At 46.5% G+C, this 17,881-nt stretch overlaps 1 protein-coding gene across 1 annotated transcript in view; it reads left to right on the forward strand.

Annotated features, from left to right (window-relative positions):
• The window catches only part of PRKAG2 (protein kinase AMP-activated non-catalytic subunit gamma 2), a 205,627-nt gene that overhangs the window by 67,348 nt on the left and 120,398 nt on the right, over window positions 1–17,881 (forward strand). The window contains 1 exon segment of the mRNA XM_081882786.1: window positions 6,702–6,984. Within this exon segment, the coding sequence (XP_081738912.1) occupies window positions 6,702–6,984 (283 nt within the window).

The following is a 17,881-nucleotide window of genomic DNA, read 5'->3' on the forward strand; positions in this document are numbered from 1 at the left end:
TCATTTATCTGCGGAAGGTGTTGCGCATGATCCCTTCCCTCACACATTTTTTCTTTACGACAATCCTGCGAGGTAGGTTGAGGTGGTGAAGTTGGCTTAAGATGACAGATGTATATAGGACATCTATGTGTGTGGCGAGATCAAACACGAGAGAAGCTTCCTGACGGAGAATGTTGTTGTTGTTTAGTCGTTTAATCGTGCCCGACTCTTCGTGACCCCATGGACCAGACCATGCCAGGCACTCCTGTCTTCCACTGCCTCCTGCAGTTTGGTCAAACTCATGCTGGTAGCTTTGAGAACACTGACCAACCATCTCATCTTCTGTCGTCCCCTTCTCCTTGTGCCCTCCATCTTTCCCAACAAAGTATTGGAACCTCAGCTTCAGGATCTGTCCTTCCAGTGAGCACTCAGGGCTGGTTTCCTTCAGAATGGATAGGTTTGATCTTCTTGCAGTCCATGGGACTCTCAAGAGTCTCCTCCAGCACCATAATTCAAAAGCATCAGTTCTTCGGCGATCAGCCATCTTTATGGTCCAGGTTTCATTTCCATACATCACTACTGGGAAAACCATAGCTTTTACTATACGGACCTTTGTTGGCAAGGTGATGTCTCTGCTTTTTAAGATGCTGTCTAGGTACTTTTTAAGATGCTGTCTAGGTATAGAAGGTCCCTATTTTCATCGGATAAATGTTGGAGGGTATGGTGATGTAGGTTTGAATGGAAGCTGAACTGTAGAACAACAGAAGCCGCGCTGATCACACACCCAACTCAGGACAGGACTGAAAACAGCATCTCCTCATATCATTACCCAGACCCCAGCCAGATGCAGAACACACTGACACACACTAACAGCCCATTTAATCTTGCATTTGCCTCTGAAGATGTATGTACAGTCCGATAAAGCTATCTGGTGAGACGTGAGCGACGTTCTGCAGCGGTATACCACAGGCAGAAATTCCCTCGCCTCGAATGACACTAATCTAACTGCACCTTGACATGAAGACCGATAGCATATCGTTTAGTTTAATCTGGTATGTGCCGTCGCTCCCTTTGCTTGAAGGAAATAAGGAACTCCATGCCTGTCCTTCTAAGGGAAAGAATTTTTCTTCCTATCAGGGAAGGGTTGTTAAAGCATCCTCTGTGCACGTGGAAGGCCCCGTGTTCGATTCCTGGCATCTTCAGATAGGGCTGGGAATGTCCCCAGTCTGAACCCTGGAGAGGGCACTGCCAGTTGGTTTAGTCAAACAGGGGGCCACGTGGACCTTGGCACCACAGTCTGCCTCTTCACTTGCTTCAGGCCCAGGAGTCAGATATGGCCTTGGAAGTCAGTGAAAGTGTTGAAGGAGATGAGGTAAAAGGATAATATTTTAAAATAATAATACAGGTGGTACCTTGGTTTACGAACTTAATCCGTTCCGGAAGTCCGTTCTTAAACTGAAATTGTTCTTATACCGAGGCATGCTTTCCCTAATGAGGCCTCCCGCTGCCGGTGCCCTTCCACCATTCGGATTCTGTTCTTAGACCAAGGTAAAGTTTGCAAACCGGGGCACCACTTCCGGTTTTGCGGAGTTCGTAAACCAAATACGGTGGATGCTCGGGTTGCGAATGTGCTCTGTGCGGGATGCACGTTCGCAACCCGCAGCATTTGCAACCTTCGTCAGCTCACACGCGGGTTGCGATTTGGTGCTTCTGCGCATGTGAGACTGCCAAAACACGGAAGTAACCTGTTCCGGTACTTTCGGGTTTTGGCAGACCACAACCCGAAAAAACGCAACCTGAAGCGGCTGTAACCCGAGGTATGACTGTACAGTGGTACCTCGGGTTACATACGCTTCAGATTACATACACTTCCGGTTACAAACTCTGCTAACCCAGAAATATTACCTCAGTTTAAGAACTTTGCTTCAGGATGAGAACAGAAATCATGATCCAGCGGTGTGGCAGCAGCGGGAGGCCCCATTAGCTAAAGTGGTGCTTCAGGTTAAGAACAGTTTCAGGTTAAGAAGCTGTACCCGGAAGCTGTACGTCGGCTCCCTCGGCCAGTAAAGCGAGATGAGTACCTCAACCCCAGAGTCGGTCACGACTGGACCTAATGGTCAGGGGTCCCTTTACCCTTACCTTTACTCTGGGGGCAATAATAAGAATAATAAGCTTAACGCCCTGAGTAGCAAGGGCCTGGAGCTTAGCTATGGATCCCAGATTCAGTTATGCATCGTCACACGTGCCTTGTGTGGAGAAGTTTAGTGTGGGGCTGATCATTCATAGCTGCTCTTCAGACTAATGCTGGTGCATGAAGGTCCCTGGCAAAATGCTTGTTTTGCAGAGTTTCCTCCTTCAGCTTGCACTTTGTTCCACATGCTCCCTTCGCCCTCTGCTGCTCAGCCTGTGGAACATCTGAGGATGACAGAGGCCCCGCTGCCTTCCTTCTTGACTGATATTTAAACAGAATTTGCTAAGAAAAATTAGCCTATAAATGCCCACCCTTTGGTTTCTGCAGCTGAGCTTCTGTAGCTGCCGGGGTATCAAGAATGGGCTGGGTATCGTTAGAAGTCATGGGTACTTGTCTGTGTGTTCTTTATTGAGGACTGGATCCTGTCTGATAAGCTCAGAGAAGGAAAAATTGATTAAATGAATTGCCAATAGGGAAGCAAATATGTATATATATTTAAGATGAAGGTGATGGACTACATGGAAGTGGCGGAAATGACTGGCAGAATCCGAGACCAGGGAGAAGAGTCGGTGGAGGAAGATTGGAAGAAATTTAAAGACTATCTACAGGAACATTGTAAAATTAATGAATGTTAGAAGGATGTTGGAATGAAGTTATGTGGTTTTAGCAGAAATGTTACAAAGGTTTAGGAAAAAATAGACTGTTAATTGGTGAAAGGAGGGAAAGTAAAGTTACATTATATTAAGATAAATTACAGGACAAAAATTGGAAAAGATGGAAAGGATTTGCTGAAATAGTTAACCGAACTAGAATACAAAAAAGGGAGGTGTGAGGAGGTCAATGAAACAAGCTAATGAAAGATAAGTTAGTGGAAGATTCGCTGTGGTTTTTTTAATGGATTTCATTTTTCTGTTTTGTTTTTTCCTATTTCTTTTTCTTTTTCTTTCTTTTTTCCTTATTGTGATGTGTTGTTTTGTTTTTGTTTACTTTTTCTTTGTGCAACCTTTAAAACTTTAATAAATATTATCTTAAAAAAATATGTATATATATTTATTTACACTCATCTTCTGCTTTAATGTTTTCTTTACCCCTCATCACTAAGGTAAATAATTAATCAAATTATCTTGCTTGAGGTGCTCTGACTGGAACAATTGCTGCAACATCAAGAGTAGAGAGCAGGAAATGACAGGTCTCTCCCTTCATTCCCCCAGGCTAATGGCTGTAGCCATAAAGCAATTGAGATAGTCATGTGCACTGTACATGCCATTAATATCAGCGTAATTGCTTCCCGCCCTCCCTAGGACCAAGATTGTTATAACATATGAGCACGTTTCAGTCCAGTTAAAGGGAATATTGTTATATTCCGGTTAAAATATAATTGTGAGTTTTAAAACCGGCTGTTGCTCCATGTTGTACACAATAAAAAGCGATTATAGTGGTACCTCGGGTTACATATGCTTCAAGTTACAGACGCTTCCGGTTACAGACTCCGCTAACCCAGAAATATTACCTCGGGTTAAGAACTTTGCTTCAGGATGAGAACAGAAATCGTGCTCTAGTGGCACGGCGGCAGCAGGAGGCCCCATTAGCTAATGTGGTGCTTCAGGTTAAGAACAGTTTCAGGTTAAGAACGGACCTCAGGAACGAATTAAATACTTAACCTGAGGTACCACTGTATCAGCTCTCAGGGTGGTGCATGTGAGGCAAAACAGCTCTTCTTCGGCAGAAAGTAGGAGGTCTAAGAAGGCATAGATTTCCGGTCTGACCCAAGCTCACCACTGTCGCAGTTCACCTTCCAAAAAAACCTGCATGGCTTGTCTTGTTGGCTGTTGCGGCAGAATTTTATGTAATTAACCAGGATCCCAGAAGCTGCCCGTTCTTTTCACATCCACAAATGGCAACTGTTGGGACCGAGATGGATCATTTCTCATGCTTTACATGCAGTAGGTCCAGTGGCGTAGCGTGGGGGGTGCAAGGGGTGCCGGCCGCACCGGGCGCAACATCTGGGGGGGCGCACTCGCCACCTCCAGAGTCGCCGAAGAGCCTCGGGGCTCAGCTCCTTTGGGAGGAGGGGTCGGGCTGGGTGACCAGGGGGAGTAGCAGGCGCTAGCAAGGAGGTCCGGAGGCGCGGGATGGGGCGCAAGAGGGAGGGGAGAGTCGAGCCTGTCCGCCCCGCGAGGACTGCTGCGAAGAGGCGGGAGGGAGAGGAGGCCCCTTGGGAGGAGCGGGCAGGTGCTGGGGCGGCAGTGCCGGGCGGGGGCCGAGGGGTGGGCGCCCCCCTGCGCGGGCATCGCCTCGCCGCCGCCGCGGGCTTGGCTGGGCGACCGGCCGAGGGGAAGCGCCAAACAAGGCCAGGATCCAGGCCCCCGCTCTCCTTATTTGGCGCCCATTTCCGGCTCCCGGGTGGCCTCCTCCCACCCGCTCTCGCTACCAGTGGAAAGAGAGACGGAGGTGCAGCGGAACCCGCAGCCTTTGCAGGCGCTGCCGGCCGGGAGAGGGGAGTGCGGAGGAGCCCCGCAGGGCCTGGGCCCGGCCAGCCGAGGGATCTTGTGGCGAGGAAAGAGCCCAGTCTGCGCCCTCCTTCCCCACAGAGCTGCAGAGGGAAATCAAGGTTCTCCTGCTAGTTTCTCTTCTTCTCCCCCCCCCCCCTGCGTTACAACCGTGCCCCCCCTCTCGGTGCACATAGCACGATTGCAATCTCTCTCTCACCCCCCCCCCCCAAGTTAAACTAATGGAGCAAGCCAGCGCCAAAGATTTGTAGAACTGTGAATACCCGGCCCAGGCAGCAGCAAGAAGCTGGCAGCGGCGGCAGGTTAGGGGTTAGGGGCGCAAATTACTTGCCTTGCCCCGGGTGCTGACAACCCACGCTACGCCGCTGAGTAGGTCCAGTCCCAAATTTAAAAGATCAAATCAGAGGTGACAGTGGTGAGACTTCTCCCCCAAGGCCATGGAGATGGACTTCCTGTCAAAGTTCAGCAGCACTGGACCAGATAGACAAATAGGCTGACTGGTATAAAGTAGCGTATTTTCTTCCTATGTTGGTAGTGAGTCTTCCTTGTCACCCATTGAGAGTCTGCATTTTAACTTTTCATTAGAAGAAGGTGGGATTTGACTTTTAATTCTGTTTTCTGACCACCTGCAGTGTTGGGCAGATAATATTCCCCCCTCCCAAATACAGTGGTACCTCTAGTTACGTACTTAATTCGTTCCGGAGGTCCGTTCTTAACCTGAAACTGTTCTTAACCTGAAGCACCACTTTAGCTAATGGGGCCTCCTGCTGCCGCCGCGCCGCCAGAGCACGATTTCTGTTCTCATCCTGAAGTAAACTAAGGGAGCTGGGCATGTTTAGCCTGGTGAAGAGGAGGTTAAGGGGTGATATGATAGGCATGTTCAAATATATAAAAGGATGTCACATAGAGGAGGGAGAAAGGTTGTTTTCTGCTGCTCCAGAGAAGCGGACACGGAGCAATGGATCCAAACTACAAGAAAGAAGATTCCACCTAAACATTAGGAAGAACTTCCTGACAGTAAGAGCTGTTCGACAGTGGAATTTGCTGCCAAGGAGTGTGGTGGAGTCTCCTTCTTTGGAGGTCTTTAAGCAGAGGCTTGACAACCATATGTCAGGAGGGCTCTGATGGTGTTTCCTGCTTGGCAGGGGGTTGGACTCGATGGCCCTTGTGGTCTCTTCCAACTCTATGATTCTATGATTCTAAAGTTCTTAACCCGAGGTACTATTTCTGGGTTAGCAGAGTCTGTAACCTGAAGCGTATGTAACCCGAGGTACCACTGTAATTTTTATTGGTTTTCATGTCAATAGAAGAACAACATTAACTCGCCCAGTGGTACATTCTCGTTAGGTTTCATATGCAGTACACAGTTCACAAGCGTTACGTTTATTTATGCATTATCATTTCAAGTAGCCTCTCCCCAGTGATTCTTGCGTTGAGAATGGAATAAAAGTACCTTCTGTCTCTATTTATAAAGTCGAAGAAAGGCAGCCAAGTATCACCAAAAGTGTTTATCCTTGAACTGCCTTTAATTACCCTACCGTAGCGAGATAGAGCCACATTCCAAATATTATTTAATCAGATTTCAATGGGGGTTTCTTTAAGTTGTTTCCAGTATCGGGCTGTTGTTAATCGGACGGCTGATAATAGGAAAAATTACTATATCTCTGCATTTAAGGTTATTCTTTCAATTTGAGACTAATGATAAGAAGGCAAGACCCGAATTGGGCCGAAGGGATTGCTGTGAAATTTTGGAAATAATGAGAAACAACTTTTTTTCTAAAAGATGTATACCACCATGCATAAAAATATGAGCATATCTCTCCACAGCCTTCCCAACACAGGAAAGATGCTAGTGTTTGGCTAGTCCAGCAAAATATATTTTTAAGAGAAGGGCAGGCAATATTTTATTGCAGCAGATTCACTGCAGGTAGATGCTCATTAGGTCAATGGTTTGACAGAGGTCGGCCTTGGAATAATTTTTTTTTGTTAAAAATTATTGCCCCTTTCTCTTTCCCTTGCAGGCGGAAGACAGCTACAACACAGGGAGCCCTTCCAAAGGACTTTTCCCAAAGGGGCTTCAGAATCGGCCTTCCAGCCCAGCCTCTGCCCCGGTCAAATCCAAGCACAGTCCCGGCTCGCCCAAAACAGTGTTCCCCTTTCCCTACCAGGAATCTCCCCCTCGCTCCCCTCGGCGCATGAGCTTCAGCGGGATCTTCCGGTCATCTTCCAAAGACTCTTCCTCCCCCAGCTCCAATGCATCCACTTCCCCCGGGGGCATAAAGTTCTTCTCCAGATCAAGAAAAAGTAAGGAACTCTTTGTTGTTACATTTTGGGAAGGTGCTCTGGGGGTCGGGCCCATTTCCTTTTCCTGCAGCAGGAAAGTAAGTAGAGAGAGTGTGTCCTACTAGCTTTGGTTTCGAGTTTTGTTTAAGGTGCTTTTAAGTGGTTGCTTCTCACGCTAGCTCGCTAGTGCAAAACACAGCGACCCTGTTGTGCATAGCTGTCAAGCGTCCCTTATTTGGCGGGACAGTCCCTTATCCCAGCTCCATGTCCCACTGCTGTCCCTTATTGATGATGTCCCTTAAATAAGCTACTGAAGGTAATGGGGCCCTTTCTATGTCCAGCCGTCCTTTGTCAACAACAAATTGTTGCTGGTTTTTGTGTTGAATATATGCTATATGGTAATTTATGGACCTAATAGGTATCTAAAGCCATTTGCACACAACAAAATATGTATTTCATCAAAGTAATTGTTGATCCCTTATTTTGGCTGCTGATCCCTTATTTTTGAGGCTGCCGGTCCCTTATTTTCAAATCTGTAAGTCGACAGCTATGCTGTTGTGTATGTTCTCTATTGGTGGTGCAGGACCAGCCCCAAGGATGGGATGGAAGGACTCCAGCCCTGACTCCAGTCTCATTCTCTACCAACTGAGCTATGCCCATGGGGCATTCGAGGACTCATGGGAAGCCAACCCCATGTAGAAGGCCTCACTCTGGCTTGGGTATAAACAGTGCTGAGCAAGACGGATCATTGGCCTGACCCTGCATAAAGCTGCCTCCTCTTTTCCTGCTTAATGTGCGCTTCTATTTTTTGCCTTAAGATGGTGCTGTTAGTTTTAGTTGCCTGTTTCTTACAGATAAGGTTTCAGGTTTTTAAGCAGATTCTGTTGTATCTGTGCTGTAGAGGAGAGGGATAACTTTGACCCGCAACCTTCTTGCCTTTTGATACGAAAGCTGTGTTGGATCTCCAATATATAGTTGATAATCATTTCTTCTTAAAAGCTTGCCTTTTAAATCTAAACCATTTCTTCGGAATCCGCAATAAAGGTTCATCAGCCATAATTGGGGTTTGTTACGATTTGTTCATCTGTTTATGTGCAGGGAATTTACAGAGGTCTCGCCGACTAATAGAATACGTTTTTGTTTCAAAGTGCTTGCAATCTAAATTTGGATATGGGCAAATCTACGGGGGTTTCTCAGTTACGAAGATGAAAATGTGCAAGATACCCAAAAGTGCATTTAAAAAGTTTAAGACCTCTTCTTTTTAAAATGATGACCCAATTCCCGTGTCATACTTAATGGTTTCCTGTGACTGAGCCAGTCTGGGCAGATTTGCTTGGAGGAAACAAATTAATCCTTGGCTTAGCATTGCACCTGGAACATGGAATCGTGGTTAGTTTCTTTCAAGCAAACCATGGTTTATGAGCAAAGATTTGGCTTACCATTGTGGTGTGTTAAGGGAAAAACAAGCCACAGTCCCTGAATCAGATGTAATGCTTAATCAGGGGTTGCAAATTGTTTCTCCCCATTGTTGGGGGGGGGGGTCCAGGCGGATACAGTTGGCTCATGCACAGTAGCCCATGATTCATGACTTACTGAAGGAGTATCAAACTGGATTCCATTTTGAGCCTATGCCTCGCCTAGGAAGAATTAGGAATATATCTGCAATGCTTCCATTGAAGCCACGACTCTTTGTTGCCATGTTTTGAAGAGCAAAAAAGAGGGCACATTTGCCAACTACAGTGGTACCTCAGGTTACATACGCTTCAGGTTACATATGTTTCAGGTTACACACTCCGCTTACCCAGAAATAGTGCTTCAGGTTAAGAACTTTGCTTCAGGATAAGAACAGAAATCGTGCTCTGGCGGCCCGGCAGCATCAGGAGGCCCCATTAGCCAAAGTGGGGCTTCAGGTTAAGAACAGTTTCAGGTTAAGAACGGATCTCCGTAACGAATTAAGTACTTAACCTGAGGTACCACTGTACTACTTTTAACTATGGATTGCTATGTCGACTCTCGTTTTACATACCCATGAAAAAGAGGATGTGTCCTGGAAAAGGAAGACATACGGCCACCCTCCGCGGCCTGTGAAATCAGATGAAGGGCAGTATACAAAAATTAATAATAAAGACATAAACATAAGCCAGTGCTGCAAAGAGTCTTCCTTTGCAGCCACGACTTGAATTTAAGTTGAGGCTGCAGAAGAATTATGAATGCAGTCTCAAGGCTATGTGTACGCTCTACCTTCAAAACACGTTTGAAACATACCCTCCCCTCAGAGAATTATGGACATTGTAGTTTAGCTCCTCACAGAGTTGTAACTTCCAGCAACCCTTAACAAACTACAATGCCCAGAGTCCTTTGAGGGAAAGATTGTATTTTGCATGTGCTTTAAAGCTAGAGGGTGTGTACAGAGCCAAAATGCACTCGCTGTTCTTCCTGTTCAACTGCAATTTGCCACTTTTTGAATCTGATGCCTATTTTCGTTACTACAGAGCAACAGAAAAAGGCTCTCAGGGTGCTCCTGATTCTTCCTTTTCGGTTTGGCACTGCAGGTTTACCTGTTGTAAACCTGCCTGGCGTGGCTTTGGTTAAACCACACTATGTGCCAAGTGGGGAGATGTGGTGGGCTTATGAAACTGGAGTTTCCCCAGCACTGGCTTACTGTGATGTGGCAAATTCGGCCACTGTTGGGAATAGGGATGGGTTTGGAGACCTTTTGTGCGTGAATATTTTACAAATATGAAAGGGCAGTGCAATTCTGCAGATATTAAAAAGCACATTGAAAGTCCTTGGGTTTAATCCAATGAAATCCTGTTCTGTTCTGTATAATGAAATTAATTTTTTCCACCCTATTTGGCTAAGATAAAATGACAAAGTAGCTTTTTTTCCCAAGGGACAGAGAGAACAAAAAACACTGTTGTAATGGGTTTAGATTGATTTTGAGTCTTCTAGGGCCAGGTCCTATAGCATTTCCTATAACAATATTCGACTGCAGAATGAAAAAAAAAAAAGACCTGCTTTTGTAAGACCAAAGTACCATTAGTGGGAAATTAGCCCCAGCTTATTATGGTTGAAGCTTCTAGGCAATGCTCAGCAGTAATGCACAAGCCATGAATCTGAAATGTTCAATTTCATGGCCTGGATTAGTCCGGTTGCATCCCCAGAAATATTTAGTTTCCCTTTGCTAGAGATATTAATGGGGCATGACTGGGCTTTGTCTGTGGCTCTGTATCAGGGTCTCTGAATCATAGGTGTTTAAGGATTGTTGACTCTTTGTCAGGGAAGATCTGCATCTCAGTGGCAGAAGACATGCTCTGTGTGCAGCATGCCCCATGTTGAAGCCCTGGTAAAAGGTAAAGGTAAAAAGGGACCCCTGACCATTAGGTCCAGTCGTGGCCGACTCTGGGGTTGTGGCGCTCATCTCGCTTTATTGGCCGAGGGAGCCGGCGTACAGCCTCCGGGTCATGTGGCCAGCATGACTAAGCTGCTTCTGGCAAACCAGAGCAGCGCATGGAAACGCCATTTACCTTCCTGCCAGAGCGGTACCTATTTATCTACTTGCACTTTGATGTGCTTTCGAACTGCCAGGTTGGCAGGAGCAGTGACCGGGCAACGGGAGCTCACTCCGTCACGGGGATTCGAACCGCCGACCTTCTGATCAGCAAGTCCTAGGCCCTGTGGTTTAACCCACAGCACCACCCGTGTCCCTTGAAGCCCTGGTAGCTCTTGTTAAAGGGGACCAGGAACCCAGTGTTGGTGTCATGAACTGGTAGGACGACGGGGCGGAGGAAGAGAAGGAACAGGATCCCAGCATGGGGTGTAGTCAGGACTGGGACATACCAGGGCAAGCAGGGGATGGGCAAAGAAGTACTCATGGAGTGACAAGAGGGTGGTGAGGGAAACCAGAGCAGCAGGACCCATTACCAGAGCCATAGGGGCCCCTGTCTCCACAAATACAGCAGGCTCTGAGGCATAGGGAGCAGCAGGAGGGGCGCTCTAGGAGGCTGAGGCAGGCAAGGGAACAAAGCCCAGCTCACCAGTTGGCCATGTGGGGCTTGCTAGCTCTGGGAGGAGATGATTCCTTAGCTGGAGTAGGCTCAGAACATGTGAGGGTCATGTGTCTCATCAAGCCCAGATGCTGCAATCAACATGCGAAGTACAAATGGGAAGCAGAGCTGAGGTGCCAGGTCTGCTCAACAGCCCATGTTGATGGGCCTTGGCTTGGACGCCCCTGGACCTCTAGGGGACTGTGCTTCAGGTTTGACTCTGGACTGTATATTGACTGGTGGGCTTCAGACTTGGCTTACCTGAATAGACACTGGAGTGTGTTTCCTGAACTTTGGATTTAGCTTGCATAGATTGACCCCCAAACTTTGGACTTGACATATTGACTTGCCACCAGGTAGGCCAGGGGTTCAGAACATTTGGGGAACACCTTTCTTTGCCATTGAGCTAGTCGAGTAAAGAAAATGCTGGGCCAGTCCAGAGGTGGAGAACATTTTTCAGTCTGGGGACTGAATCTCCTTTGAGGCAGCCTTCCAGGGCTGCTACATTCTGAGGGTGGGAGGGGCCAGAAGCAAAAGTGGGTGGAGCATCAGGTGGTCTCGGAGGAGAGTTCCTAGGGCCATGCAGAAAGACCTAGAGGGACCACATTGGGTCTCTGGGCCTGAGGTTCCCCATTCTGGAGCTAGATGGACAAATAGTCTGATCTGTTATAGGCAGATTCTCATGTCCTTTTGAGTTTACATTGAAGGCAGGCTTTAATTTGAGTCATCAAACATTTCCAGGTTGTGAAACTCTAGATTAGGGGTGGCCCACAGGTGGTATGTGCCCCTATGTCTGAAGGTGCCCTTACCAAATCATACACCTTGCTCTTCCTCCGAAGAGCTCACACCAGATTTCATGTGTGTACCAGAATGTCTCCGATCCAGGTACCTTACTGGGCCAGCAGGTCATCAGTAATCACAAGATGTCACTGAAGGACCTCCTCTGGGTTTGTTCTAAGCAATCTGAGACTCTGACACCTTGTCTGTCTCTGCTCCGTCCTCTTCATACCTCTGTAGGTTCTGGGTGGGTAGGGGAGATGGTCACAGCAGGAGGGGGAGATGCCCTGGTTTCTTCAGCAGCCTGCCTCATCTCTGCCTCTCGGACCTCCTCCTCTCCAACCTCTGCTTCTAGACTGCTCTCTGCCACAGACTCTTCCTTTTACCCCTTCAGCTTCTGACACCTCCTTCTTCCAATCTTCTCCTTCTGACCACTCATCATCATCCCACCACCAATCCCTGGGCCCTGAGCCTTCTTCCCTTAGGGGGGTTCCCTTGGGGGTTCCCCAGCTGGTGCCTCCCACCCCTCTTCTGCATCCAGCCAATCCATGACAGCAAGAGGGTTTTGAAGTGCCTGCACTATGCTGGGTGCTTTTGGACATGTGTTTATTGTGGACTTTGTGTTGTTCATTTGTGTGATTTTTTTGCAGCATCCAGACAGTATCATCGTTATCAAAATGCCTGCCTGTAGTTTTCCTTCCTTTAATTAGGATTTTCGTGTTCCATGTGTTACATTTGCAATCTGCTGCGCACCTGCTGATGTGGAAGCTTGTTAGCACATTTTATGTTTAGATGGGCAGGTTTGTCATGCGTGATTTTTGTGTGTGTGTGGCCATATTAGCCATATGGTATAAGTGCATCCAATTTTACTGAACGTTGCCTGCAGAAGGCACAGGTGAAATTTAACAACCGAGTTAGCAGGAGCAGTTTTTTTTCAGATCTCCACCCAATACATGGTTATGGGATTGCAGATGTGTTTGTGTGTTCCTCTAAATCAGTATATATATCAGGCTTTTAAAAAAGTATTCTATTTAGTTTTTGTTCATACTTAAACTAAATAAAAAATCCATTACAGGGTTTTTTTTTAAGGTTAACATTTAGTGTCAAACCTTATACTAAACATCTCTACTACCTTGCTTACAAATATCTCAAGTAATCCAAATAAGTTACAGTTCATAAATGTAGAAGTCATAAATATCATTAATGTCATCAATATGGTCATCCTATCTTAACGATTTTATATCTCTTATGAAATCCCCCAATACATGTGTGTGAAACAGCTTAATCAGAAACAAAGTCCTTAATCTTTATAGCGGCATATTTTCTATTCCTATACTTGTAGTTCCTAATTATTTCTTCATATATTGCATAACTGGATTCCATTTTCTTAAAACTCTGTAAGATGTTCTAGTAATCACAACATTGTCACTAAGTTTATCACTTACAGCTGCTCCTATAATTTCCTTATTAATTCCTTCCTGTTTGGTGTGCATCTTTGTTTCCAAGTTACAGCATGCAATATCTTTCTTAATGCAACGATAATACGTTTAAACAGCAGCCACACCTTGTACATTAAAATAAAAAATAAATAGAGAGGTCTTGGGATAGAACAGCTTCATCCCTCTTCATCTCTCAGGCAAGCTTTATTCAGGCAAAGATTAGTCTTACACAATATCTTTTTTTAAAGAGTCAAATTAAAAATGGGTATTGCTGCCCCTGTTTGCCTGTTGTGAATCATGACAACTAAGATCTGTAATCCTGGCATTTGTGCCCTTCCTGGGAATTTTCTTTAAAGGTTCACACACATTCACACAGGTGCAGAAATACCTGCATGCATACCCAGAAAAGGCAAATGATATCGGAGGTCAGGGAAAAAGTCATTGAGTGGAGGGTCAAAATGCCACAGCCTCGATTCATTCCATCAAGCTCTGTTGACCTACGGCCCTACTTCCCCACTGTTGAATCCTGGTGGTTTGGCTGCCGGCAGGTGACAGTGGAGGGAGGGAGGAGCCCAGTGAACCAAGTACCAGAGGGAAGTCCTCAACCAAACTGACGAAATGGCCTTGGCCCAGCCTCTTGTCTCTCACTCTGTTGCCTCCCAATAGCCCTCTTTTCTACTTTCTGAAAGCAGAATTAATTGATGGTGAGGATCTTGCTGTTCTGACACCTCCTGAAGTTGAAGGCTTATGGTAAGCTTTTGCACAAATGCCAGGGATTAGCATGAGCTGGTTTGTACAGCTGCCCGAATTTCCTAGGATCAGGCATCCATCCACTCGAAAAATGCTGAAGTTGTTAGCAAATCCTTAGGTGGAAGGGCAACGGAAAAGTATGGGAAGAAGCAGCCCACTCCAAACATCCAGACGCACAAAGAATTGCTATAAAAGTGAGCTGCAACCAGATGTTGGTTTTGTTAATGGCAAAAGCATATTATATCTAGAAATTCCTGTGGTATATTTGGTCTTCCTCCAACCTGAAACCTGGTTTTTAGACAGGATAAAACCTGATTTTTCGACAGGATAAAAACTTCAGATTTCAAAAACACGCAAGTGTGCAAATAGCGTGTGTAGAGCATCACACATGATGACTGCAGTTCTATCTGTTTTCACTGCAAATGCACGCAACAAAATCAGCAAGCTTGCAGTCATGCAATGTGAATATTATGCTGTTTTGTGTGATCTCTCCCATTTTATTTATTTGAGAATTTAGATTCTGTTGATCTAGTCAACCAGGGGTATCAACCTCATTTAAGCTGGAGGGCAAAGCTGCCCACCCAGCAGATGTGGCCACACCCATAACTCCCTCTCCTTTCAAGCCAATGGGACCAGTGGTTATCTTCTGAATATAGCTCCATTATCCAACCTCGGTGTGCCATAATCCCTTCATCACCATCATCACTACTTCCACTCACTCAGGCCTGAGCAACCTCTGCAGCTCTTGAGGCACCTGCTATTTGTCATGTTCTCTGGACACAATCCTCCATCCGGCTCACAAGCAGACCTGCAGGGAGAGGAAGCATCACTTGGGACATAAATACCCGCCCTGCCCTCTGGACTATCCAGATCAGAAGATGTGGCCTTACCAGACCCCTCCAGCTTGGATGACACCCTTCCAACTCATCCCTCGCTATCTCCATGCTGTAGGAACCAACAGCTACCTAGCAGGGCAATGATCCTTTAAAAGAGCCTACATTGTCATAGGGCTAATAGACAGTCCAGGCCAGCTGACTTTCATAAAGCCCCAGAAGGCTTCAGCATGTTGTTGAGTCAACAAGTGCTCCTGAGTGAGCTCTCCAGGGTGCTGACATGTTCCTGTTTGCCCTGCTTTCCACCATGGTTGGAATCTGGTATTGCCAGGTACATTTGACTAATCCACCTGACTTTCTTTTCTGTAACCCTCCTGTTTGGAATGTGGCATATGATTAATCCAGCCAGGGATTGCCTTGGCTCCACCATGGTCTCCCAAGCAGGACACCATTGATGCCCTTGCTGCTGCTCATTCTCCAGAATCCTCTTCCATGCCAAAATGGCTGCCCCCCATGCCACCAACTGAAATACAGTGGTACCTCGGGTTACATACGCTTCAGGTTACATACGCTTCAGGTTACAGACTCCGCTAATCCAGAAATAATACCTCGGGTTAAGAACTTTGCTTCAGGATGAGAACAGAAATCGTGCTCCGGCGGCGCGGCAGCAGCAGGCGGCCCTATTAGCTAAAGTGGTGCTTCAGGTTAAGAACAGTTTCAGATTAACAACGGACCTCCAGAATGAATTAAGTACTCAACCCGAGGTACCACTCTATTTACTGTTATTCTTGATTTACCAGTACCACCTATTCCACACCCTAAGCCACACACAATTTGCAAATTTTCCACACTAAATGGAATATGGGAGAAGTTGAGGTTGAGTTGTGCTGTAGCAGCCATTTGAGTGCTCAGCCTCTTTGCCCTGCTAATGGTGTACAGTGGTACCTCGGGTTAAGAACTTAATTCATTCTGGAGGTCTGTTCTTAACCTGAAACTGTTTTTACCTGAAGCACCACTTTAGCTAATGGGGCCTCCTGCTGCCGCCGGAGCACGATTTCTCTTCTCATCCTGAAGCAAGCTTCTTAACCTGAGGTAATATTTCTGGGTTTGCGGAGTCTGTAACCTGAAGCGTATGTAACCTGAAGCATATGTAACCCGAGGTACCACTGTATTAGCTCTGGATATGCTGCAGTAATGCGCCGGTGTGAGTGTTTCAAGCCTTATTTGGTACCTCAAACTGATAAGATCCCTGCCTCCTCCATATGACAGTCCCAGCATAAATGAACTGTTGCAGTGATTCCAGTTGAACATCTGAGATGCTGATGCGAGCCTTCACAAAGCATATCAAATTGGAAGAGGCAACGAGCATCCCTCTTTCAGCTCTTTTCAAGAGGAAGGGTGGAATAACCACTCTCATCACCTTGTGATGAAGGGAGCAGTAAGCAAAGGAGGCCTGTCAGGTTTCATGAGTACCAGAGGGAAGTCCTCAAGGAATGTCTTCTGCACTCATGACTACTATGTTTTAGCCCAAACCCAGTGGCGTAGCGTGGGTTGTCAGCGCCCGGGGCAAGGCAAGTAATTTGCGCCCCCTAACCCGTGGATTTGCGCCCCCTAACCCTAACCCCCAGATGTTGCGCCCGGTGCGGCTGGCCCCCCCTGCACCCCCCACACTACGCCACTGATTTAAATATACCTTTGTTAAGAAACCGGAGGCCTTCCTCTTGGGCATTGTCGGCCAGAAAGTGTTAAAAAAGGACAGAAGTTTCTTTATGTATGCGACAACAGCAGCAAGAATACTTATTGCAAAGTATTGGAAGACACAAGACTTGCCCACACTGGAAGAGTGGCAGACGCAATTGATGGACTATATGGAATTGGCTGAAATGACTGGCAGAATCCGAGACTTGGGAGAAGAAACAATGGAAGAGGACTGGAAGAAGTTTAAGGACTATTTACAAAAACATTATAAGTTGTATGAATGTTAAGTATTTGCACGATTTAGAAAATATCAGTTCCAGCAAATAGACTTTGTAAAATAGAAAATTAAGTTATAAGTAAGAAAAGGTCGAAATTTAAGGCAACACTACGTTTAATTTTAAGGTATGAGCAATTGATAAAAATTGTTTTAAATTTAGAAGTATAATATTTGGAAAGTACAAAATAAGGTATGAAACAAGGTAATAATTTGCTGACATTCTTATTATAAATAATGCAGGGTAAGGAGATGTGAGGAAGTCCAATCAGTTATATAAGAAAAGTTGTACTGAATGGTTGGTTATATTTTTCTCTTTTTTCTTTTTTCTTTTTTATTTCTTTCTTTCTATATGGCTCTTTGGTATTTTGGTTCTGGCTTTTTGGTGTAGGGATCTTGTATTATGTATTTGAAAATTTAATAAAATATTTATAAAAAAATAAATGAATATTTTTATGGGTGTGGACAATGAGGAGCGTTTCTTATGCTTAATATCTGCAACACATTGAGTGCTCGTCCAGAAAAGTTGAGACTCACCCTCCAGTGCTATGCTCATGAGGCGCTTTCCTTCTCGTTGCTTAGGACTTCGTAGCAGCGGGGGAACCGCCAAAAAAGCCCCTTCGGGCGCACGGGAGGGGCGAGCCGCCCGCTTTCCCGCCCTCGCCGGCCTCCTGGGGCGCACGCAGCGCTCGCGCCCTCCGCAGCCCGCTCAAACGCGCGCCAATGCCGGGCGACGCGCCCCCTCCGGGAAGCGCGACGTAGGCGCCGCTCCTGCACCCGACGGCCTTTTCTGCAGGGCTTCTAGCTGCAAGCGAGTGTGCGCGCAGAAGGCGGCGCCTGGGCTGGGGAGCGCGCAGCCTCGTCCTTTCCTTCGCAGCCAGCACTGTGTGAGAGAGAGTGAGCCACCAGGACCAGGTAGGGGCAGAGAGCTCCGAGTGCGCCCCCAAAAATGTTGCGCCCGGTGCGGCTGGCACCCCTTGCACCCCCCACGCTACGCCACTGCCCAAACCTTAAACAATGAATAATAAATCTAAAGTTCTAAAGCCAAGCCAGACCAAACCCCTGTGCCCTATTGTGTGCCATTCACCCATAATTGAAAAT

Source organism: Podarcis melisellensis (genome assembly GCF_964234715.1).
Source record: "Podarcis melisellensis genome assembly, chromosome: 12".
Classification (NCBI taxonomy): Eukaryota; Metazoa; Chordata; class Lepidosauria; order Squamata; family Lacertidae; genus Podarcis; species Podarcis melisellensis.